This window comes from Grampus griseus, assembly GCF_964374135.1.
Source record: "Grampus griseus genome assembly, chromosome: 4".
Lineage (NCBI taxonomy): Eukaryota > Metazoa > Chordata > Mammalia > Artiodactyla > Delphinidae > Grampus > Grampus griseus.
The window spans coordinates 103568329-103595833 of NC_138997.1; the positions used below are offsets into that span (position 1 = coordinate 103568329).

At 34.5% G+C, this 27505-nt stretch overlaps 1 protein-coding gene across 2 annotated transcripts in view; it reads left to right on the plus strand.

Annotated features, from left to right (window-relative positions):
* RAB28 (RAB28, member RAS oncogene family) overlaps positions 1-27505 on the plus strand; it is a 92582-nt gene that overhangs the window by 56251 nt on the left and 8826 nt on the right. For both annotated transcript variants that reach the window (XM_082653131.1, XM_082653130.1), the window contains exons 5-6: positions 20307-20410; positions 25136-25213. In XM_082653131.1, the coding sequence (XP_082509257.1) occupies positions 20307-20410; positions 25136-25213 (182 nt within the window). The remainder of the gene's footprint in view (positions 1-20306; positions 20411-25135; positions 25214-27505) is intronic.

Sequence of the window (27505 nt, forward strand, 5' to 3'; positions counted from 1 at the left end):
GTTAGGTTAAAAGTAAAAGGATGGAAAAAGATAAATTCTGTAAACACTAATCAAAAGAAAGTTGAAGTAGCTACATTAATACCAGAAACAAGGAATTTAGCAGGGATAAAGAAGGACGTTACATAATGATCAAAAGGTCAATTTACAAAAAAGGCATCACAATCCTAAATGTATATAAATCTGCCAACAGAACTTCAAAATACTTAAAGCAGAAACTGACAGAACAGAGGAGAGATAGATAAATCCACCATTGCAGTTGAGATTTCAACACTCCTCTCAATACGGATAGGACAGGTAGAAAATAATTAGTAAGGATACAGAGACATGAACAGCATCAACCAGCTGGACCTAACTGACATTTACAGTACATTTAATCTGACAAGGGCAGAATACACATTGCTTTCAGGTGCACGTGGAACAAGAGAGACCATATTCTGGCCTATAAAAACAAATTTAAAAGAATTGAATATGTTCTCTGACAATAGTGGAATTAAACTAGAAATCAATAACATAAAGATATTTGTAATATCCCTATTATTTGGAAATTAAACAACCCACTTTTAAATAACCTACAAATCAATGAGGAAGTCACAAAAAATTAAATATTTTGAATTGAATAAAAATGAAAGCACTGCATATCAAAGTTTGTGGGATGCAGCTCAAATAGTTGTTTAGAGAGAAACGTTTAGCGTTACTAAATGCTTATATTTGAAAAGAAAAAAAATTCCCAAACTCAGTGACCTAAGTCTTCACCTCAAGAAACTAGAAGATGAAGAGCAAATTAAACCTAATGCAAGCATAAGAAAGGAAAAAGTAAAGCTAAAAGTAGAAATAAAAGGTAATAGAGAAATCAGTGAAATCAAAAGCTGGTTCTTTGAAAAGATCAATAAAATTGATAAACTTCTAGCCAAACTGACCATGAAAAAAGAGAGAAGATACAAATTACAATATCAGGAATAAAAGAGGGGAAGTTACCACAAATCCTGTGGGTAGTTAAAATGAGAATGGGGAATATAATGAAAAGTTTTACTTCCATAAGTTTGACAATTTAGATTAAATAAACAAATTCCTTTAAAAATACAAACTGCCAGAGTTTACTCAAGAAGAAATAGATAACCTAAATATTGCTATATTTATGAAAAAGACCCCCTAAATCCATAATTTAAAATGTTCCCACAAAGAAAACTACAGGCCCAGATGGTTTTATTGGTGAATTCTACCAGACACATATGGAAGAAATAATACCAATTGTATGTAAACCCTTTCAGAATACCAAAGAGGATGGAACACTTCTGAACTCATTTTATAACAGCAGCATTAATCTGATACTAAACCCAGGAAAGGACAATGTAAGAAAACTACAGACTAATACCCCTCATGAACATAGACACAAAAAACTCCTTAACAGAATATTAACAAATTGAATTTAGCGATATATAAAAAGGATACTATGTCATGACCGAGTGGGGTTTATCCTAGAAATGCAAGGCTGGTTCAAATATTCAAAATCAGTTAATATAATTTACTATATAAATAGGCTAAAGAAGAAAAGCCATATGATGATCTCAATAAATGCATAAAAAGCATTGGATAAAATTTAACATCCATTCATGGTATTAAAAAAAACAAACTCCATACAAACTAGGAATGAGAAGTAACTTCTTCAACCTGATAAATGGCATCTATGAAAAACCTACAGTTAACATCATACTTGATAGCAAATGAGTGAATGCTTTTCTCCTGAGGTCAGGTACAAGGCAAGGATGTCCACTCTAACCACTCCTATTCAACATCATTCTTGAAGTCCTAGCTGTTGTAAAACAGGAAGAAAAAAGATATATAAGACATACAGATTAAAAAGGAAGAGATAAAACTACCAAATTCTCAGATGATATGAATAGCTATATCAAAAATCCCCACGTTGAGAAAAGTATACAATTTTAATATAAGCTATAAATATAAGACCCAAATAAAAGAAGACAACTCCCATGTTCAAGGCTGCAAAGAGTCAATATTACAAAGAGCAGTTCATCTCAAATTGATTTATTGATTCAGCATAATTTCAAAACCCAATGCTATCTGTGTGTGGTATTTAAGCAAACTGAGTCTAATATGTATATGGATAGATAAAAGGGCCAAGGATAGTTAATATGTTCCTGAATTACAAGGTCAGGAGCATTTGCTATGTCAGGGATCAAAAGTTTTTATAAATAGCTTGTAATAAAGACAATGAGGAATTCACTCAAGGAAATAGAATAGAGATGCTAGAAACAAACCCTCACATAAAGGGAGCTCTGTTGTTATAATGGCAGTGGTATTGAAGATCTTCAAGAAAGAAGAGAATGTTTAATAAGTAGTCCTGGAATAGTGGTTTATTTTTATGGAGAAAAAGAAAATGGTGCCGATAATACTCCCATACACAGAAATCAGTTCCAAATGGATTAAAGACTGAAATGTAAATGGCACAGCTTTTTTAGAAGAAAAAAATGAAAGAATATCTTTCCTACCTTGGGATGTGGAAGGATTTTTTAAACAAGATGTAATTGCTAAATTTAAATGTTGAATATATCAACCACATAAGATAAACACATTTGTTTCTATCAAGTGACATTAAATAATTCAAAAAGATAAATCACAAACTGGGAGAAGGTGTTTGTAACCCAAATAACTGACAAAAGATTAGTATACTTTTACAAATCTACAAGAAAGACAACTTAGTAGAAAAAGGGACATAAAACATGAACAGAAATTTCACAGAAGAAGGACAGACTTCCCAAAGACATATGAAAGTAAGTGCAGTCTCATCACTAATCAAGGAAGTGCAAAATAAGACCACAGGTAAGTAGCAGGATACAAAATTAATGCACAGAAATATCTTTCATTCCTATACACTAATGACAAAAAACTGAAAGAGAAATTAAGGAAACACTCCCATTTACCATTGCAACAAAAAGAATAAAATACCTAAGAATAAACCTACCTAAGGAGACAAAAGACCTGTATGCAGAAAACTATAAGACACTGATGAAAGAAAACAAAGATGACAAAAACAGATGGAGAGATACACCATGTTCTTGGATTGGAATAATCAATATTGTGAAAGATGACTATCCTACCCAAAGCAATCTGCAGATTCAGTGCAATCCCTATCAAATTACCAATGGCATTTTTCACAGAACTAGAACAAAACATTTTACAATTTGTATGGAAACACAAAGGATCCCAATAGCCAAAGCCATCTTGAGAAAGAAAAACGGAGCTGGAGGAGTCAGGCTCCCGGACTTCCTGCTATACTACAAAGCTACAGTAATCAAGACAATACGGTACTGGCACAAAAACAGAAATATAGATCAATGGAACAAGATAGAAGGCCCAGAGATAAACCCACGCACCTATGGTCACCTTATCTTTGATAAAGGAGGGGAGAATATACAATGGAGAAAAGACAGCCTCTTCAATAAGTGATGCTGGGAAAACTGGAAAGCTACATGTAAAATAATGAAATTATAACACTTCCTAACACCATACACAAAAATAAACTCAAAATGGATTAAAGACCTAAATTGTAAGACCAGACACTATAGAACTCTTAGAGGAAAACATGGGCAGAACACTCTGTGGCATAAATCACAGCAAGATCCTTTTTGACCCACCTCTTAGAGAAATGGAAATAAAAACAAAAATAAACAAATGGGACCTAATGAAAGTTAAAAGCTTTTGCACTGCAAAGGAAACCATAACCAAGACGAAAAGACAACCCTTAGAATGGGAGAAAAGATTTGCAAAGGAAGCAACTGACAAAGGATTAATCCGCAGAATACACAAGCAGCTCATGCAGCTTAATAAAAAAAAAAACAAAAACAAAAAACAAAAAACACAACCCAATGCAGAAGTGGGCAGAAGAACTAATTAGACATTTCTTCAAAGAAGATATATAGTCACCAACAGATCTATGAAAGGATGCTCAACATCACTAATCATTAGAGAAATGCAAATCAAAACCACAGTGAGGTATCACCTCACACAGGTCAGAGTGGCCATCATTGAAAAATCTACAAACAATAATTGCTGGAGAGAGTGTGGAGAAAAGGGAACCCTCTTGCACTTTTGCTGTAAATTAATACAGCTACTATGGAGAACAGTATGGAGAATCCTTAAGAAACTAAAAATAGAACTAGCATACGACCCAGCAATCCCACTACTGGGCATATACCCTGAGAAAACCATAATTCAAAAAGAGTCGTGTACCACAATGTTCATTGCAGCACTATTTACAATAGCCAGGACATGGAAGCAACATAAGTGTCCATAAACAGATGAATGGATAAGGAAGATGTGGCACATATATGCAATGGAATATTAGCCATAAAAAGAAACGAAATCGAGTTATTTATAGTGAGGTGGATGGACCTAGAGTCTGTCATACAGCATGAAGTAAGTCAGAAAGAGAAAAACATGGGCTTCCCTGGTGGTACAGTGGTTGAGAATCCGCCTGCCAACACAGGACATGGGTTTGAGCCCTGGCCCGGGAAGATCCCACATGCTGCAGAGCAACTAAGCCCACACACAACACAGCTACTGAGCCTGCGCCTGCAAGCCACAACTACTGAGCCCGCATGCTACAACTACTGAAGCCTGCACGCCTAGAGCCCATGCTCTGCAACAAGAGAAGCCACCACAATGAGAAGCCCGCACACCGCAACGAAGAGTAGCGCCCCCACCCCCCCCGCAACTAGAAAAGCCCGTGCACAGTAACGGAGACCCAATGCAGCCAAAAATAAATAAATAAAAGAAATAAATTTATTAAAAAAAACCCCAATACTGTTTGCTAACACATATATATGGAATCTAGGAAAAAAATGGTTCTGATGAACCTAGGGGCAGGACAGGAGTAAAGATGCAGACGTAGAGAATGGACTTGAGGACATGGGGAGGGAGAACAGGAAGCTGGGATGAAGTGAGAGAGTAGCATTGACATATATACACTACCAAATGTAAAATGCATAGCTAGTGGGAAGCAGCCGCGTAGCACAGAGAGATCAGCTCGGTGCTTTGTGATCACCTAGAGGGGTGGGGTAGGGAGGATGGGAGGGAGGCATAAGAGGGAGGGGATATGTGGATATATGTATACCTATAGCTGATTCACTTTTTTATACAGCAGAAACTAACACACCATTGTAAAGCAATTATACGCCAATAAAGATGTTTTTTTAAAAAAGTAGACCACCGGTAACTAATAAGGTATAAATCAAAAAAGCTAAGAAGTTACAGAGACATAATGTGAATCTACAGGAATTTATATTCACTGCTGGATGGATTATAAATTGATAAACTACTTTGAAAATAATATGGCATTCTGTAAGGTTGAACATTCATAGACCCTACAGTTCAACAGTTTTATATCTTAAACAGATTGCTATACATATGTATCAGGTGGCATATGCTAAGAGTAGTCATGGTGCTTCATTGTTGATAATAACAATTGGAAAGAATTTGAGCATCAGTTGGAGAAAAGTTGTATAAATTGTGGTGTGTTCATACAGAGATATTTTATATGACAGTGAAAGTGAATGATATTTTCCATTTGGGATGACATGAATGAAACAATGTCATGTGTGTCAGAGTTGAGAATGCAGACTCTGGAGCTGGACTGCCTGGGGTTTGAGTTCTGGCTCCACCCCTTGCTAGATGTGTATCCTTGCAAAAGTCATTTATCCTCTCTACGCTTTAGTTTTTTCATCTGTCAGATGATGGTTGTTGTGAGTATTAAACGATTTAATATGTGTAAAGTGCCTATAAAACAGTGTGGTGCTGTATAAATGTTAGCTATTCTTGTTACTCTGAATTCTATTGTTATTGGGCAGTTTTGTCTTTATTATTTACTTTTTGTTGTTATTTAAAATCATGTTTTATCATTCCGCCTCTCCCAATGGATCTAGTGTATGGTCATTGAGGACAATTAGAAAAGAGAGGAAAATATAAAAAATAATAAATAACCATAATATAATTGCCAATTGAAGCCATTCTTACTATAGCTTCTGTTCCTTCTACAATCCCAGGGTATACTGTTTTCTAGGGAAGACAAATACACTTCTTTTTTTCATACAAATCTATGTATGAAAGGCATAAGTGAACTGGCGCCTTATTATACTATTTACTCATCTATCGTGCAGACTTTGCAACTAAACCTATGCCATACTGAGCCAGTATGAAATTCTCTAGTAAGAATTCCTGTGGAGACTGCCCAAAACATGAAGCAAAATAAGAAATGTCAGTAAGCAATAAAAGTTATAGACAGTCACAAATACAGAAAGATTTACCTACCCCATGGTGTTATGTCCTCATTTAGATCTATTATTACATTTTATCCTGAAGTTAGAAGAGTGGTAGTTAGTCATTTTCTACCACCAGAGGGAATTTAGGTAATTAATGGTACTAAATAAGTTGAAATAATATGAATTTTTACATACTCTCCTTTTTGCCCTTTCGACACTGGCTGCTGTTGGTGTTGTTCTGGTGACTCTATAGAGTTAACGGTATGCATCATTATCCCCTAAGAATCCTTATAGGTCTGTTTGTAGATATGTATATAACTATGCAATAGAAATACAATGAAAAGTGATTAGGTAAATCTTATAGCAATATAGAGAATATAAAAGTGTTGGAGAATTACTAGAAGCAAAAGTAATTAACAAATGAGGATCTGTTAGAGTCAGGTGATAAATAATTAAAGAGAAAATCCACAAGATTCATGACATATATAGGTAGGTCAAAGGAGTATGATTTGATAATAAGGGGTTATTAGAGATCCTTGGGAAAGATTATGAAAACCATGAATATTTTTGTAACAGTGACCCTTCTTTATGATTGTATGAAAATTTTGATTTAAAGAGAAGTTTGTTATATTATTATTTTATTAGTAATTTTTAATATAGTGAAATATACACACAGAAAAGTATGTAAAATTTATGTATAAAGAATAGCTATTTCTAGGTCAGGAAATAGAGCATTGGCAAGCGTGCCAGAGGCCAACCAGGCACCTTTATCAACCCTCTCTCTACCTTTAGAGTTAACTACTATCCTTTGCCCTGATCTTTTCCTTGCTGTTCTTTTTAGTTTATCATCTGTGTATGCTTTACTAAGTAATACTAAATTTTGTCATTTTAAAATTTCCTATGGGGACTTCCCTGGTGGCACAGTGGTTAAGAATCTGCCTGCCAATGCAGGGGACATGGGTTCGATCCCTAGTCCGGGAAGATCCCACATGCCACAGAACAACTAAGCCCATGCACCACAACTACTGAGCCTGTGCTCTAGAGCCTGCGGACCATAACTACTGAGCCTGTGTGCCACAACTACTGAAGCCTGCATGCCCTAGAGCCCGCAAGCCACAGCTGCTGAGCCCACGCACTGCAACTTCTGAGCCCACATGCTGCAACTACTGAAGCCTGTGCACCTAGAGCCCGTGCTCTGCAACAAGAGAAGCCACCACAATGAGAAGCCCATGTGCCACAACTAGAGAAACCTGCGTGCAGCAACGAAGACCCAATGCAGCCAAAAATTAAATAAACAAACAAAATTTCCTATGAATGCCATCATTTATGTGTATTCCTTAATGTCTTTCTTCGTTTGCTCAAAACATTTGTGATATTCATTCTTATTGTGGTGTGAGACTCTAACTCATTAATTTTTCAGTCCTGTATAATGTTCCTGTAAAATGAAGGATATATATTATTTTAGACACTTTAATATTTTATATTTCTTTTAAGAGCCTAAAAATGTTTTTCTTTATTCAACAAGTACTTTTGAGTGGCTATTGTGTTATGTGCTTTTTCATTTATTTGTTTTTGTTTTTAGCTGCCTATAACAGAAGAACCAAGTAAGTGCAGCTTAAATAATAATGAGCTTATTTTCTCAGTGTCTTTGATTTCATAAAATCTTAATTTCTATGTAAAGCATCATGAAAAGGAAAATCCTAACCTGAGGGAAACAAACGTTGGAACAAATATAGCAAATGCCCTTCTTATAGAAGACACTTAAACGCATTAACAAGATAAACACTAAAAACAGAAAATGGGAAAAGGAGGGAAGAAGCATTTCACAAAGAAATATAAAAAGTAGTATATAGGAAAAAATGTTAAACTGCATTGAGGTTTTTAGATTTATAATAGAAATTAGTTTCTTTGATGACACCTTTTTTCTTTATGTGTTTGTGGAACCCAGTGATTTTCAGGCAGTTGTATTTTTTTAAGAAGTTTGGTTTAAGAATCTACAAAGTTGAAGTCAGGTTCTGGTAATTTTTTATTTTCTTGCATTAGCAATTCTTCTAATACAGTATGATTTACTATGTCATCATAGAAAGACAGCATTAGAGAGTGTACATGGCAGGGTAAAATTAAACATATGCTCACAATCAAATTAATGTATTTCATCTGTCTTCAACTAATAACAGTCTGTCATGTTATCTATCTGAGTAGGGGCATAAACAGTTTATTTTGTGTTTGGAGTAACTTCCTGGAGGTAGTTAATGTGACAAGTAGTTTGTTTGAATTGAGTATAACCAGATCAACACTCTAGATGTTTCCTTGATAACCCAAAAATTACTGTGAAAATCTGTACAAGTGCTATATTTGTATTTTGCTTCTTTAAGTTAGGCAGCAACGTATTTTACAGTAATTTCACAGAGAATATTCTGTTTTCGCCATATATGGACTAAGAAGCCTAAATAGTTTATACTTTTAATGCTTTCCATTGACAGGGTATAGACAATAATATAATAAGCTAACATCATAGAATACTTTCTTTTTTAAAAAAAATGTGAAGTAATACATTCTAGTTTGAATGAAAAAGTCATATTCATTATAGAATATATTCTTATAGCATGTTGAAAAGTGAATATTTAGGAAAACAGTAATATTGTAAACTCTTAGGCCAATATAAAAATAATATAGAAACTATCATAATGTTTTTCAGAATTTAAAAATTTTACTTAACTTAAAATTTTCTATTTAGTTTGATTAGTAGCTCTGATTAGTATACATTTGATATATAGTTTTTAAGCTATTTATTACATTTGGTACTGTATATTGGAAGACAATTCTGTTCATTATACCAGTAATCCTATAAGTAGATGGAGTGGAGATCGTGAATATGGATGCCTGGATGCCAGTAAACAAATAGGACTTGTAAAAAAATAGGACTTAAAAAGAGATGTTGTCATGTACTTGGCTTATTAGCATTAGTGTGTGTATTTTAGAAGTCAAAATATATACATAATTTTAAGCACATGTAAATCAAATTTAATAAATTATTAAGGGTATTTTACTTGTCATGTGTGGGCTAATCATGATGGATCATTTTTAAACATTATGTAATTTCACAACTTGTATGTACAGCTGCAAGTACTTTGTAAAGGACTTTATGTAATCAAGTGCTAAGGCAGAGTATCTTATTTTATAATGCTGATGGGCTCAGTTTTATGATTTACTGTTATTAATAAATACTTTTAAAGTACCAGCAAGCAATAACCACATATATAATAGTTCACTTTTATAATAATGGGCATTTAAAGTTTGTATGTCTTTATTCTTTTAATTAAAACTCTAAATAAAAGACCGTTAAGTGTCATCCCCAAAGCTGATGTTCCTTCTTCTTTGTGAGACACTAACTGGATTTGGAACCAGATGACTTGGTTCTAATTCTGGTGCTAAAGGTGACTAGCAATGGGACTTTGGTTAAGTCACTCTGAGCCTCAGGTTTTTTGTGTGTGAAGTTAGATTAATGCTTTACCTATTTGTCAAGATTGTTATGAGGACCCAAAGTGTTATGTAAATTTTGAAACAGACTTTAAGTTGCTTCAGAAGTCTCCTAAAGTGGTTTCTTTGCTTCTGTTTTACCCTTCTGGATTCTTTCTCCTCGTAGTAGCCAGAGTAGTTTTTTCAAAATGCAAAGATCACATTGTGCCCTTGCTTACAAGCCTCCAATGGCTTTGCATTGCTGTGTTTCAGTGATATCCTCATGTTATTCTGCACATCCCCACTCTTGCTCATTATGTTTCTTTGTTTTCCTCAATTGCACTCAGTCATTTTCCTCTTCTAGATTGCATCCTAGTTGTTCCAGTGACAGAAACATTTTTCTCTTCCAACTTCCTCTTAACTTGGTTGGCTTAGTCTCATCTTTCAGATCTCAGATCAAAGAGGTCTTTCAGAGCTACTGTATAAAATTGTCATAATTTCTATCTTGCTTCCTGTCACTCTCTTACTCTCTATCTGCTCAACAACAATCCCCCCAACCCCCCGGCAATTTCTGATTATAATTGTTACATTGATTTGTTTATTTATGTGTTCACTTGTTTATCAGTCTTTCTCCCTCATGAATGTGAGAGTAAGGATAGTGTCTGTTCTCTAATTTATTGCTTATGTTTTTAGCACAATACTTGACACATAATAAGTGTTTACATTTAATAAATGAATTTTAAGGTGTTATTTTACTTATTTTAAAGAAGTACATGAACTATTTTTTTTTTGGAGGCTGTGATTTTTGCAAATACACAGTTAATCTGAATCATCTTTAGGTTGATTAATATGCAGTGTAATAAGTGTAATGACTTTTGGGAGAAAGAATAATCAGCTGCATGTGTATAAGTATAAAACTTGCCATCTTCTGTTTTTAAAGTTATGATATAGATAATGGCAACTATTTATGTATACAAGATGCCTGAACAGAAAAAAAGTCATATTCCTGAAATCTATAGGAGTGCAACATTTTTTAACATTTGTAATTTTCTTTTGAATAGTCTCTGAATTTAGAAACAAAAGTTGTCACTGTGTAGTTAATGGAAGTGCTTTCAATCCAGCAGGGGAAAGTTAAAACCTTTCCAGTATATATCACCTGTAGGATTTCCTTCTTGTGCTTATATTTTTGCTCAGGTGGACTGAAATATGTGAGGTAAGCTGGGTGAAAACTGTATCGGTGTTTAAGTTACCTACATGCATATGAACTTCTCAACATCCCATACAAGACCCTCATGCACATCCCTGCTGATTTCATCATCTCTTGGAAGCCAGGTTCTTTCAGATGCTTTTGCACACATTCCTTTGGCAAAGAATGTCCGTCCACCCTGTCTCTAAGGTTGTCTGCCTAATTTTTCCGCATTCTTCAGGAGTTAGCTGAAGCATCGTCCTCTCTGTGAGATCTTTCTTTTCCCCCTATGCAGTTCTATAAATTTCCTTTCCCTATTACTCCTGTTTTACCTTGTCTTGTACAGACCACTGTTGTTCTCTTGGTCTTAGAATTTCATTGTATAATATTTTTCTACATGTGCTCCTCTCAGCCTTCCTAGCAGTTAGCACTTAGAAGGCCCTGGGTAAATAGTTCATGAATGAATAAATGGATAGACAAATGCCAATAACACTAATACTTGTTGAGTATGTGCCAGTCACATACTATATACCTTACTATGTACCAGTCATTGTTCTGTGTGCTTTATATGTATTTAGTTATTTTATCTATTACAATAACATTATGAGGTACTATTATTGTCCCCATTTTATAGATGAGAAAACTGAGACAGAGAGATTGATTGCTCAGGGTTCCACAAACAATAACAAGGCATCAAGCCCAGGCATTTTGGCTCTGGAGATTGCATTCTTTACTACCATGTCCTATTTCCTTTCCAAATAAATCAGTGAATTATTGAGGAACCATTGTTTCTTCTACATTTGCCATAATGCAGACAACTGAGAAATTCAGAAAAGTTATTTCTTGTATGAGACTAGTGTTTGTATATAAGCTACCACTCTAGATAGTAAAGTAGTACCAAAGATCATTTATTGCGATATGAAAAAATTGCTGTAATGACACTTTCTTTATGATGATATTTGACATAGTGTCATTTTTATCAGAATCGTGTATTGTTTATTAAACATCATTTACTTTCTGTTACTCATCAAAATCTGTTTCTGTGTCCTAATATACAGGCCACTTTATCCTGAAAGTTATCCACGTGAGTAAATTTTGAACCATCACATCAATTTAGGGAATTAATGTTCCATTGGAATCAGCAGGGCCAAATGAAGGATGAAAGTGACAGCTTTAGATTCAGAATTCTAATTTGTTGCTTCTAAATCAAAGTTTTGTACCTCAATAAAACCAAAACAAAGTGTTTTAAGAGTATATCATACTAAAATATTTATGGATGAAATGATATTTGATTTGCTTTAAAATAATCTAAGAGTGGGGATATGGATGGAACAAGATTGGTCATGACTTGATTATTGTTCAGGCATTTTATATTTTCCAGCAAAATGTATTAACAAAGGTGAATGCATTTTTGTTTTCATAACTGTTTTCCATGTATTACTTGAACCATTTAATGGCGGAAGAAAGAAAATTTCTCCAGTGGTTTGTGTTTTGTTTGTTTTTGTCTCCCTGGTAACTAGAAATGCAAGTGCCTCTCAATTTATAATTGTTTAATATAATTTGTAACTGTTTAATTGAATATGACATAACCAAAATCTCAGAGACAATTGTAATGCTTAGATTTTATTATCTTGCTAGTTATAACTTCATGTTATCATTTTTAATAACTCAAGACCCAGTATATACAGGGAGAGGTTTATTGTTAACAAGAAAGATAAAAATCTATATTATTTTATATTAGTTAAGGCAATCTGTATTAGTTAAGGTAATGCTAGATGCTATAAACAGTCCCTAAAGTTTCAATATCTTAGCACAATAGAAATTTATTTCTTATTTACATAAAGACCAAAACCAGGTACTGCTTATCAGTGGCTCATCTCCCTTTCAGGAACCCAAACTCCTTCCATTTTCTGGAACTGCCATTTTCAACAGTTGGCTTCATGGGTTACCATGAAAAAGGAGAGTAAGGACTACCATACATGGAAGGTTTTTATGGGTCAAGCCTAGTAGTGTTGCATATCATTTATTCATTACTTTGGTCAGAAGTTAGTCTTATGGCCACAGCTAACTGCAGGTCGTACTGGAAAATGTAGTATAGGTTATGAACAGCTATCCAGTCTGCTCAACTTATACTTATGTGTCTGTTCTACTCTTCTTTATGTCAAAAACAGTGAAGGATCTTAGATTTTACCTTACTTAGAAGCTAACAAGTTAGCCTGCTACTGCCATGGATACTGGCAGAAGGCATGAGGCTCCTGGATCAGAGATAAAGGAATTTATTACTCCCAGCATAGCAAGTAGGGTGAGCTCGATGTTTGTGTTGGTTCCGCTAGGACAGTGTGAGGGGACCCACACAGATGATCTGTATCTAGCGGTTTGTCTCACAGCTGAGGAATCCTGAACTTAGGAAATCTCTCTCTTTTATAATGGTCTCCAAGTAAATCTCTGAACTTTGCTCTGGAGAGAGATATTACCTTTATTATACCAGATGACGAACAAACTTACACTTTATTCCTGAGGGAGACACTCTCTCTTTGTAAGTTGCCATACAAACATCCTTGAAAGAATAGTCCGAAAACAAAGCTGTCATTCAAAAATTTTATTTTTCTCAACTTTAATTTTTAAAAATTTGAGTATTTTCCTTGCCATCTGTTAATGCACATATATACATATATAGTATGTTTACAGAGTAGGAGTTTTATTATATGCAATTTTATACTCTTTAACATCCTGTACTATTGTGTATTTCACTTGATAGCCTTTCTCCAAGCTTTATTGAGATATAACTGGCATATAACATGATGTAAGTTTAAGGTATACAGTACATTGATTAGATACACATATATTTCATAATGATTACTACCATCATCACCTCATATAATTAACATTTTTGTGGTGAGAACATTTAAGATTTACTCTCTTAGCAACTTTCAAGTATATAATACAGTATTGTTAACTATAATCACTATGTGTACATTAGAATCGTAGAACTTATTCATCCTATAATTGGAAGTTTGTACCCTTTGACTCACATCTCATTTCCCCTAACCCTCAGCCCCTGATAACCACCGTTTCTACTCTGTTTCTGTGAGTTTGGCTTTTTTAGATTCCACATGTAAGTGATATCATACAGTACTTGTCTTTCTCTATCTGACTTAACATAGTGCCCTTAGGTTGCATGCATGTTGTCACAAATGGAAGAATTTCCTTCTTTCTCATGGCTGAATAATATTCCATTGTTATATATGTGTATGTATCACATCTTCATTCGTTCATCTGTTGACAGACACTTAGGTTGCTTCCATGTCTTGGCTATTGTGAATAATGATGCAATAAACGTGGGAGTGCAGATATCTCATTGAGATTCTGTTTTTATTTCCTTTAGTTATATATACCTAGAAGTAAGAGTGCTAGATCATATGGTAGTTCTGTTTTTAATTTTTTGAGGAACCTTCATACTGATTTCCAGAGTGGCTGTACCAATTTACATTCCCACCCACAGTGCAAAATAGTTCCCGTTTCTCCACATCCTTACCAACATTTGGTATCTCTTGTATTTTTCATGATAGTAATTCTAACAGGTATGAGGTGGTAGTTCATTGTGGTTTTGATTTGCATTTCCCTGATGATTAGTGATGTCGAGCATCTCTTCGTGTACTTGTAGGCCATTTGTATGTCTTCTTTTGAAAAATATCTATTCAGTTCCTCTGCCCATTTTTAATCGGGTTGTTTGTTTCATACAACTATTGAGTTGTATGAATTCTTTATATATTTTGGATATTAATCTCTTATCAGGTATATGATTTGCAAATATTTTCTTCCATTCCATAGGTTGCCTTTTCATTTTGTTGATGGTTTTCTTTGTTGAAAGCTTTTTAATTTGCTGTGGTCCCACTGTTTATTTTTGATTATTTGCCTTTGTCTTTGGTATCAAATACAAAAAAATCATCCCCAAGACCTCACTTACTAGTCATGATTTGTTTTTTTGTTTGTTTGTTTGTTTTTTGGCCAGACTGTGCAGCTTGCAGGATCTTAGTTCTCCAACCAGGGATTGAATCCGGGCCATGGCAGTGAAAGTGCCGAGTCCTAACCACTGGACTGCCAGGGAATTCCCTTTAAGTTCATAATTTTTAATGGCCAAAGAGTATTGTATTGTGGGGTTGTATCATAATTTAATTGTATTTCTATTCTGGGACATTTACATTGCTTCCAGTATTGTTTTTTTTATATTACAAATGACTGTGGTGAAGATCTTAATTTATAATTCTTATTATACATCCCTAATGTGTTCCTCAAGATAAACTCTTCCAAATTGTCTTACTTGGTCATAGAGTAGAAATGTTTGTAAGGCTCAACACACATTTTTGAGTCACTTTTCAGAAAGCCCGTAGTACCAGCTCTCAGCAGCACTGGGTTTCTTCTCTCTCTCTCTCTCTTTCTCTCTCTCTTTTTTCATTTTGAAAGGTGAACTCAGTACTTCATTTTTCTCACTTGCATTTCTTTACATACTGAGATTGAATAATGTTTTCACAGGTTTATGTGAAACATTATAAAAGGCCATTTAAGGTGGTCTAACATTCTGTAAAATATCATTATTAGTTACATTTCTGAGAAAATGTTACTTCTTAGTGGATTGTTAATATTCCATGAATCCCTGAAATGCGCTTTTGTTAGTATCTCTTTCTTGCTGTAAACCTAAATTATAAAATATGAAATACTGTAATTTGTATTTTTTTAATTTATTAAACTAAAAATTGTACATATTACTCTTTCAAACAGCTTTCCAAGTTGTTATCAAAATTATTCTTGTTAGCCAAAGTTAATTGGCTTCTCTTAAGACTTCTATTTCACATACCATGTGATTTTAAGAACATGGCAGATAGACTTAGTATCTTTATAACTTATTTTCTTTCTTTCCATTTTAATTTCCAGGTCAGGGTAAGTGAGCTAAGTGATTTTTTTTTTTTTTTTGCACAGTTGGTTTTGACAGTGAAATATTTGGATTTTCTTGTCTGTCTAACACAGTCTTAGAATTTTTTCATCTTCATGATTTTTTATCCACATTTATGTCAGCTACACAAGAAAGCCTTTGACATTGATGTAGTTGATTTACCTCCTGCATTCTTATCCTATACAGTTCTGTCCTTCACTTTTCAGACCCCAGTTTCTGTTCTTTCTTAACTTCTGAGATCGTTCCATTGGGCCTTCAGGAACTTACAAATAAGGTATCGATAAAATTCTTGTACATATTCTCAACATCTTTCTTTTTTTTTTTTTTTTTTTGGTACGCAGGCCTCTCACTGCTGTGGCCTCTCCCGTTGCGGAGCACAGGCTCCAGACGCGCAGGCTCAGTGGCCAAGGCTCACGGGCCCAGCCACTACGTGGCACGTAGGATCTTCCCGGACCGGGGCATGAACCCACATCCCCTGCATCGGCAGGCGGACTCTCAACCACTGCACCACCAGGGAAGCCCTCAACATCTTTCTTGACAAAAGTTTTAAAACTACTTCTGTCACTTAGCTCTCCCATAATGACAGTGCTGCTGTCCCCTGAAGCTCTTTCAAATGTTGTCGTCCCCTTCTATATCTACTTTATTACTATTACTGGAGTAGTGGTAACTGGTAGTTACCTTCTTGTTACATATTGCTCTTTCCAGAACATTCTCCTTCATCTTCCCTAAAAACCCTTAGATTTGAATATCAAGCCATATGATTATACCTCCTGCTACTTATATTTCTTGGAGTTATCAGCCAACCCCTGAATCACTGCCTTGAATTTCTTGAAGATTTTGGCTTTGGGTCACAGTCACTCCACTACTATTGCTATCATGATTCTTGGTAATTTTAGTACACATACAGATTATCCTTCTAATACTTTTGTGTCTCAGTTCCTTGAATTCTTCATCTGCCATAATCTTGCCACCCACCTACACTAACATATTTGTTCTGGAGACCTAGTCAATATTAGTTTCCATACTCTCTTCATAATATCAGTTATCAGTTTCATGTATCCCAGTCTATTATTTCCTGTCTTTCCACCTCACATCCTTTGGTAACCCAATTCCAGTAATTTTTAAACCTATATAAGACCTTAACATCAGTTGATCTTACCAATTTTTCATTTTCCTGAACCCCCCTCCTACCAACTTAAATTCCATGGTCTATCAATATAATCACTCCCTTACATTTATTATCTTCAATTATTTGCCCTTCTTTTCAGTAATTGTACATGACTGAGAAAACCCCAGCTCTACTTAAATGCAAATCCTCATCTGCTCAATACCTCCATCCATTGCAGCTGAGTGTACCTGGAACAAAACCTGCAATATACTGTCTCATTTAAAATCTGAGTTAACTATCTTCAAGTGATTTCTCTTTATCTTGTTCATCCCATGTCAAATCCATTAGCATTTCTTATTCGCTTTTTATTCCAAAAATATATTGAGAATTTGCCCCACTTTTTACCATCTCTCTTGCTCCTACTCTTGTCCAAACTACCATCTTCTCTTTCGTAGATTTTTATTATAGCCCCCTCGATGGCTTCTCTGCTTTACATTTGACTACAGTTTATTCTCATCACAGCAGCCCAAACCTTTTAAAATGTAAGTCAGATTACGTCTTTTTTTTCTTTTTCCTTACAACCCCCAATAGCTTCCCATCTCTCTTACAGTGACCTGTATGATTCCTGGCTTTTTAAACTTCATTTCCTGCTGTTTCCCTCTCTTGCTAACTCTTTTCAGCCACTCTGGCCTCCTGGCTTTTCTTTGAATCTCCTAAGTGTAATCTTCCTTTAGGGCCTTTTTCACTGCAGTTCCCTCTGCTTGGAAGGCTTTTCCCCAGATTTCCTTGTTCTTAGCTTTCTTAAGGTCTTTGACCTACCTGTTTGAAATAGTAATTCCTCTCATGTACCTTTATTTATTTTTTTCATAAGATATATCAGCATTTGCCATACACTGTAATTTACTTGTTCGTCTCTTTTCATTAAAATGTCAGTTCATTGTATCTGCAGCCCCTAGGACAGTGCCTGGCCATAGTAGGCACTCAAATATTTGTTGAATGAATGAATGAATGATCAATAAAGTGGTTATCCATTGAAATTGTTAAGCATACTTTAAGCAGGGTGTAGTATGGTTGCGCTAAAAGAAGTTGCATGTTACAATGTTAATGCCTTTGTCCTTCAGTTGCTTAGATATTGGAAGTATATACACCAAAATGTTAACAGTAGTTGTCTCTAGTTAGTGGCATTTTTTATATCGTTTTCATAATTGTCTTTCAGATTTTAATTCCATTTTCAAAAATAAAATACAAGAACTAGCAAAATGATGTTGTTCACTGAAGGTCATAAGGGAGATTAAATCATAGCAGTAAGATTGTTATCACATGTATGTTAGATGAATACTGTATAATAATTTTAAGGATGCTTTTAAAAATAGAAGAAATGAAAGAATTTACCAGTATCTCACTGTAATTTCATCTTCAGAATTTACATTTCTGCATTTTTTAGAGTGAAGTACTCCAGTAACTAAGTCCTCTTAAATGTTGCTCACTAAATTCTAACACAATAGAGGAAAACTTTATACTCAAGCTCTGTGAGGGCTTTTCCTATATCTGCTATAATTCTCAGAGTCTTGGTTATTTAAAATAACTTTTATGATCCTTAATGGTCTTTTATGTTCATAATACTGGTGGTGATTTTTTTAGGACCTGGATTGTATCTTTTTCATCTTTGGGTTCTCACTGCCTACCACAGTGCTTGGTATATAATAGGTACTCAATAAATGTTTATTGAATAATTTTTTATCAATTGATCAGTGATCGTATTAGTCTCTCATGGTTATCTTTGTTAGGAGAAAAACTTTTGCTTGGCTCGTAAATCCCCCAATGCTTATAGTAGTTTATATAAGTAGTTGAGGAGTTGTGGGGTGGGGCTGAGGGGGAGGGAGAGAAGAAAAAAGGAAGAAAAGACACAATGATAGACTCTTCCATTAGAAAAGACAAATGCACATGTTGAATGACAGACTTTATTTTTTTTAACTGGACAGTAATTTCATTGGGGAATTTTCCTAGTGACATGATTTGTTCTTACTCTTGTTGAATTAGGAAAGTATTTTAACTTCAATATTATGATAAACTAGATGTATAAATGTCAGAGCTAATAGCTTAGTATTTTAGTCTTCTACAAATTGATGCCTGTGGTATCTGGACATTTTTTGGCCTCTTCTTGTAAATAAAGTCTCAGTGATGTTTAAGGAATAGCAACTTGTGGCCAGAAAAGAAAAAAAGCTGCATATTATCCAAGCTAAGCAATATAAATGGGGCTAAGGAATCCCCCACTAGATCAAAAATTTCCTAGAGAAAGATCTCTTGAGCTTACAAACTAAAGACCTTCAATATAATTTTAAATAAAGCCTTTTATGTAGTATGAGAGCAATTTTTAGTTGATAATCAATTGCCACTATTATGTAGGCTTACTAGATTTGCAAATTTACAAGTTTTTACAAGTTGGTTGGGTCCCTTCCTCAGGAAATCAGTTTAAGTTTTTTTTTCCTATATTGACTCAAAGAGCCTAGTTGTCCTTAAATCCTGTGAATATATTTGCCTTATAATTTGACAGCATTGAGTGAACACCCTTATAGGGTCTGTAGTGTTGTAAAAAGAGAAACTGTTCAATAAAAGATCACATTTGAAAAAATTAGACTGTGCTGGATAAAACCAGTATTGGATATGAGTACTATGCTTTGCTTTAAAGCACCTACAACTATTCAAGAAAATATATCCTGGCCCATTACTACTTTCAAAATGGATACTTTTAGTTTTGGAAAGCAAATGAGCTGTATCTTTGTGAAATTAAACCATGGCTGTAAATAAAGTAAATATACAATGAAATATAGGTATCTTTTAGCAGAAAATTAGTCATGCATTTGTGTTAACATTAACGTTTATAGAGATTACAAAACTATTGTAATTATTAAAGTAATTAAACTATCAAACCAGATATGCTTGAGTAAGTGCATGTTGCAATTAATCACTATGTTTAAACACAGTATACTAAGTAGATCTTTTTTGAGTATCATCAATGTGCCTGAAGCTATATAGATAATAGGAATGATAGCCTTCAGTTTTTTGAGCACTTATCATGTGCTGGTCCTTATGCAGTAAACATGGATTAATTCTCAAAGAACTCTATATATGATAGATACATTTGTTATTCCCAGCTTTTAGATTTAGGGACTGAGGCATAAAGAGGTTGAAGAAATTGCCCAGAATTACACAGCTCATATTGAAGCTGGGGTACAGTACTAGAAAATAAGTCAAATTTAAACATGTTAAAAATGTATTGATTAACTAATATTGAATTTTGTTCTCTGTTTTTGTTCACTTTTCTAGTTGATTTGGAGCATATGCGAACAGTAAAACCTGAAAAACACTTAAGGTTTTGCCAGGAAAATGGTTTTAGTAGCCACTTTGTCTCAGCAAAGACAGGAGACTCTGTAAGTAAAATAATGAATACTGAATATTACAAGTGATGTTTTACTTTTATTTTCATAGGAAGTATACTTCTATTACTTAACTTTTGGAACAAATTAATTCCTGTTAAAGACATAAAATATCAGGTTAGATATAACATGTTTATTCTATTTATGTTCCTCTTATAATTCATTTAACATAATTTCATGGTTATTTTAGGGAATTAAAAAATACAAAAGTTAAAAATAATATAAATCACTCATAATCTCAGCATCCAGAGATGACCATTCATAACCTCATATGATTCCTTCTAGTCTTATTTTTCTGATGCTCACAAATATTAGTGCTTCTGCCACTAGTGCTAGTGAATTGCATTTACTGAGTGCCTACTTTGTGATGGGCACTGTACTACTCTGATTATCTCTATTTAATTAAATTAATTTATTTTTTCATATTTGACTGGATGTTTATTGTGTAAATCACCATAACTATTTAAATAAGAAACTTAGAATGATGTTAAAATATTTTTGAAATAGTCCAAAATATCTTCACATATAATTTAGATTTATTTTCCAGCAATCCTAACTGATTATCTCTATTTTATAGAATAGTCTTAGAGAGGTTATGTTGTGGGGGTCCAGGGTACACAGAATAAGTGGTGGAGATAGGATTTGTAAACATAAGGATTGACATTCCAGGGTTCACCATATTAATCATGCTAAATGTTTATTAAAAAGAAAGTTGAGATCATAATATAGAAATAATTTTGTTTTTTTAATTTAATATATTTATCTGTAGAAAATTTTATGTCACTTAATATTACTAAATAGATTTAATAATCCATTAGAGTTAATAATCCGTTAAGTAAATGTTCAAAAATTTATCCAACCACATCCCTATCGTTGGGTATATAGATTATTTCTAAGTTCAGTACATTGTAAAATTTTGCAAAATTTCTAATGTAAAATTTTGTCCATAAGCTGTGATGTTTTGATTATTTCCTTGGAAGGGTATTGAGACCTATTGCCAAATTACCACCAGGAAGCCTACGTTAATTTATACTACCACCAGCATTGTATGAGTGCCATATCACTGTACTCTTTTTAACATTCAGAATTTATTTATTTATTTTTAAATCTTTGTCAATTTGGTAGACAAGGAAAAAAAGGTATTTTGCTATTTAAATTTGAATTTCTTTGCTGTTGAGTTTGAAATTTTAAAAATTTAATTACCTATTAATTTTCTGCTTATTATCTGTTTATAATTTTCTATTGCTTTTTAAAATTTCCTATGACCATTTTTATGTTAGGGATAACAGCCATTTGTCATAATTTTTGCAAATATTTTCCACTGCCCAGGTGTTTGTTTGACCGTTAATTTTCTTGACATTTTCAACCAAAGGAAGTTTGAATTTTTTTCTGTGGTTTAATCTTTTTGATGTTCTTCCTGTATGATTTCACTGATGGTTTTTATGCTTAGGGTAAATATTAAATATTTTAAAGGGTATTTAATCTTTTGGGGGGGTCAGACTCATCTAAAAATGTGACATTTTGGAACCCTTTCCCCAGGATAATGCAAACACGGGCACATACCCACATGTGTCATTTAAAAAATATATAATATCAATATTCCTTGATAAATCCATCCATGGATTAGGCTTTCACCCTCATGTATCTTCCTGGGGGTCTTTTGTCAATTTAGAATTATTTTAACTTCCAGTATTTTAACTTGTGTTTAAACCACTTAGTATCTTTTGTGCACTTATGTTGAACCACCTGTAAAAATCCCCATTGTTTTCTTTTTAAATTCAACTTTGAAATGGTTTGTTCTTGTGAAGTCACTTTAAGACTTGCAGTCATCTCCAATCCCAGTTTACTTCGCTTCATTGCTTAGGGAGTTGAGCTCCTGGCTTACTGTACTTTCTCTAATACTACCTTTGTCATAATTCTTAGTGATTTCAGTATCTTTGTTTTCCACCCCACCTCAGCCACAAACTCCCATGTATTGTCATTACAAATTACTGCAGCCCTTCTGTTATCTCATATTGCAATATCAGGCATCGCAATCACTGACCATCTTGTCTTTCTGGCTCACATCCTTGAATGCCCTAACCCAATCAGTCTGCAACCCCAGCAGGACCTACAAGACATTGATCCTAACACTTTTTCAATGTCCTCCTTTCATGTCCTCATTTTCCTTTCTTTGTAACTTAATCTCATGGCCAATCAAATCACTACCATGCATATACTGTCAAGTCCCTTTCTGCTCATTCACTTTATCTGACTCATTTGGATAAACCTTAACCAAGCCCCTGCCTTTATATGGTTACACTCTTGTATTTGAATGTGGTCAGAGAAAAAAACCCAGAGGCATGCTGGAGGTTTCACTTACATTTCACCGTAGCTAACCTCAAGTGGGCCCTTAATGCTGCTCAGTAATTATGCATGTCCTTAGGCCATTATCTGTCCCCCTCACCTATACCACTGTTTCGTAGCTTCTCTTCTCTCCTCAGATCTTCAAAACTTCCTTGTCCATTCTCTCAGCTGATGCCCTTGTTTCTTATTTTATAAAATATTTTCAACAAACAGAAGACAACTTGCACATAACTCCTGCCACCACATCTACCCCAACTCTCCTTCCCACCCCATATCCCTTCCCGTATCTTCTGTCTCCTCCAAGGTTACTATGGATCTATACTCCTAGCTAGGGTCAACTCCTCCACTGTGCATTAGTCCCATTTCTCTTTGCCTAGTAACAAACATTGCTTAGCAATTCTCACTCCTGCATCATTTTTTTTTCTATCTACTGGATTATTCTATCAGCACACAAAATATTATGACTTATCTTAAATACAAGAAAACTCTTGATCCCACATCTTTAGCTATTGCTTACTTCCCCCCCAGTTACCAGTGGAATGTTTTGAAAGAGTTGTCTCCAGTTCTCTCCTCCCAGTTTGTCTTGAGCAGTTCCAGTCAGACTTTTGCCCCCAATATTTCACCCCAAAATGCTCTTATTAAGGTCTACCAGTGACCTCCTTTTTGCTAAATTCAGTGGTCAGTTCTTAGTCCTTATCTTACTTGATTTAGTTGCAGCATATAAAATAGTTGATCACTCTCTGCTCTTTGAAATACCTTCTTCACTTAGATTCTAGAGTACTACACCTCCTGGTTTCCTTCCTACCTTGCTAACTACTCTCTTAGTCGCCTTTGCTAATTTCTTCTCTCTCCAACTTCTAAGTATTGAAGTGCCCTAGGCTCAATCCTTGGATATCTCTCTTTTTTAAACTTATTCTCTTAGTGACCTCATCTAGTCTCATGGCTTTGGCCAGACCTCTTTCCTGAACTCCAGACTTATATACCCCAGCACTCCTGTTTAGGTGTCTAACAGCCAGTCCCAATTTAATTCAGGTCCAGAACTGAGCTCTTGGTATTCCCTCTTCAGATCTCTCACAGTCTTCCCCACTTAAATAAATGGCAGATCTTCTACCAGTTGCTAAGACCAAGAAAATTTTGGAGTCATCTTTGACTCCTGTCTTTCTTTGACATACCACATCTATCACCAAGTCCTGTTGGTTCTACTTTCAAAATATATCCATAATCTGGTGACTGTTTCTTACCATCTCCACTGCTACCACTTAGTTTCAAGCCTCCATCATCTCTTACATTAGTGTCCTTGATGATTTCTCTTTTTTACCCTTGATCTTCTATAGTGAATACTCAATACAACAACCAGGTTGACCTTGTTAAATAGAAGTCACATCAATCCACCCTCCATTTCACTCAGAGTGAAAGCCAAAGTTCTTCACATAGTTTACCAGATCTTACATGATTTGTACACTCTTAATCTCTCTGCTAGTTTTCTTCTTACAATCCCCTTTTTCTCTCCATTCCACCGCACTAGCTTTCTTATTTCTCCTTGAACATTGACCATCAGTGAACTATAATATATAATGCTCTTCGGGGTACAAATGACATAAACCTTTTGGGGATATGTATCTCTTTTTGATTAGGGATCGAAGTTAAATTAGTAAAGTTGTGATAAATATTCAGTAAGTAATCATGAGATAAGTAGGGATAAGAATATGATAGAGCACTTACAGAACAAAGACAAGTTATGCATTAGAGTCGGTGACTGATTCGTGTCTATAGATTTTTGTTTAATGATAATGGAGTATGCTGCTCATTTTCTGTTTGATAAAATACAGTAAAGATTATAAGTTTTTTGCTCAAGAGATATGGAGAATTTATTAAAATTGATGAGAACCACAAAGATTATTAAAGAGTTGTGAATTAAGACCTTTGAAGATAGGCTAATGCCAGATCAAAAGACTATTGTAGAACTGGCAGCGAGAAACTTTACCCAGGTAGTAAAGTATAGACTAATTTATTTTCATTTTCTTCAGGACTTATAGGAGTTTGTTATTATGCTAGTAGTTTTTTTTTTTAATTTGGTAGCTGTAATTAATTGTCTTATGTTAAATCTTTAAAAGCATAAGTTTTTAGGGATAAACGTATATTTAGACCAGTTCAGTGAAGTGTATGGCTTTTCAAATTATGGTTTAATCATTTAAAAAATTATTATACTTAAAATGTTGCTGTATTTGACAAATAAAGCTATTTTTGGAATAACCTGGTACATCATATTTTTTGCAGTTTTTGCTGTTTATCACTTTTTAGAAAGTTCAATTTATTTGAAGGTAACTTAAACATGCCTGTTTTAAATCATTTAAACCTGTTTTTGTTATGTAGGTCTTCCTGTGTTTTCAGAAAGTTGCTGCTGAAATCCTTGGAATCAAGTTAAACAAAGCAGAAATAGAACAGTCACAGGTGATTATATTGAACTGTATATTTTAAAAAATAATTTATTTCTTAAAAGACATTAATTTTCACCCTGAATCCTTTTACATTCATGCATTCTATGTACATATCCCTAAAAGCCTTAAAAATAGATTGTGTGTATGAATCAGTGTTTATTGCAGAAGATGGAGGATGTTAACTTTTTGCCAAATGATGGAACCTCATTGAAACCTCATTTTGTCCGTTTTGTTGGAAAAATGAGATTAATGCAATAAAAATTTCATCAGTGGTTAAATAATGGGTTAAGGAACTGACTGTATTATTTTGTACTTCTTTATTAAAGTTCTTCTTCCATGATTACTGTACAATATCCTTTTTATATTTTATACAAAATCCCAACTATAATATTTATCAAAGGTTAGTCTTAACTAGTAAGAATTTACCCCATTTGGCATCTTCCACGTTTGCATTGGTAAAACATTAGTTTTTCTAAAGTCTTGCTCTCTGTTCTTCTCTAAAAGGTCCTGCCTTGTAATGATATTAATTCTTCATGTTATTTTATTGTTAATTTAATAATGGTATTAATTATTGAGGCTTTCTGAATTCTTTCACTATTTGTAGACAGTTCTCTTAGACTAAGAAATAAATATGAATACCAATAATCAAGCATTTAAAAATACCACTACAATAGCATACCAATTCACATGTTTGATTGAATGAAAAATCAGAGCAAGAGCCTGTAGTTTAAAGTCAGGCTTCGGAAGTGATTTGCTTAGAAGCAACATATAAATTACACTTTCCCTTAATCCCCTCCACTCTGTCCCTGCTCTGTGAAGCTAAAAAAGGTATAACAATCTTTCCCCATCGTTAAATTTTTCTTTTATTCTTTTAGAGTTAGTTCTGTCATGGTCGCTCTTTGTGTGTGCATGTGTGTGTGTGTTTAAATAACTTGAGCAGATATCAATTGAAAATTGTTTAGGGAGGGTGGCAGGGAGGGAGACGCAAGAGGGAAGAGATATGGAAACATATGTATATGTATAACTGATTCACTTTGTTATAAAGCAGAAACTAACACACCATTGTAAAGCAATAATACTCCAATAAAGATGTAAAAAAAATAAAAAGAAAAGAAAAAAAAGAAAATTGTTATGCTGATATGGCTGTTTCTAGAATTTCATTAAAATATTTGGAACTCTGGAAATCTGCTACTTTTATTTCTCATTATTCAAAAGACATTTCAGCACTTACTGTGGCCAGGCACAGTGTTCCGATATTTGTGCCATATAAATCGCTCCCAGACACAAAAATAGCTACTTCGTTTTGGCCTAGGAGGATGGATACAAGAAAGAGAAATTACAGTAATTTGCTTGATAGTACTGACCTTGGCAGACCCCAGAGGTCAAGTGATTCCTCTGCTTTTTAGCTTCACTTCCTAAATGATGTTTCTCCCTGGTTAGATAGTCTATGAATGATTATCAAACAATCATAAATGATTTATTGGTCATATAAGTGTGGTTTAGTGGTAGATTCAGAGGAGATTTAAAAGAGTTTAAGATGCAGTCCCGGGCTTCCCTGGTGGCGCAGTGGTTGAGAGTTCGCCTGCCGATGCAGCGGACACGGGTTCGTGCCCCAGTCCGGGAAGATCCCACATGCTGCGGAGCGGCTGGGCCCGTGAGCCATGGCCACTGAGCCTGCGCGTCAGGAGCCTGTGCTCCACAACAGGAGAGGCCACAACAGTGACAGGCCCGCGTACTGCAAAAAAAAAAAAAAAAAAAAAAGATGCGGTCCGTGCTTTCAGTGAAGAAAATTAATATGTGCTAGGCACTGTGTTATCTCATTTTACCCTTATAATAACTCTGTGGGGCAGGTGGCACTTCATCATTTTATGGGTAGAAAACTGAGACTGTGGAGAGTTTAAGTAACTTGATCTATTAATCTACAGCTAGGCAGTGTTGGAGCCAGGATTTGAACTCAGACCTGTCTGATAGCAGTGCCCCTAATGTTTCCATTCCGCCATATTAGGGGAAGATTTACTGGGTAGTTTGTAGTAGGGAGTTGAAAAAGAAGCTGGCATGAAAAAGTTGAAAGCTTAGGTTGTATTTTGGAAACAGAAGAGTAGTTTGGTTAAAATAAATGACCATTTGTGTTGGAGTGTGCAGGGAATTTGAGAAAAAGATTGTGGAGATTTATGAATGCCAAGTTGATAAGTTTTATCTCATGTATTGACAGTGGAAAATAATTTTAAGCAGGGAAATAAATGAAAGCAGTTTTTAGATAGGATTAATCTAATGGGATTTGTGTGTGTGTGTGTATGGATGTGAA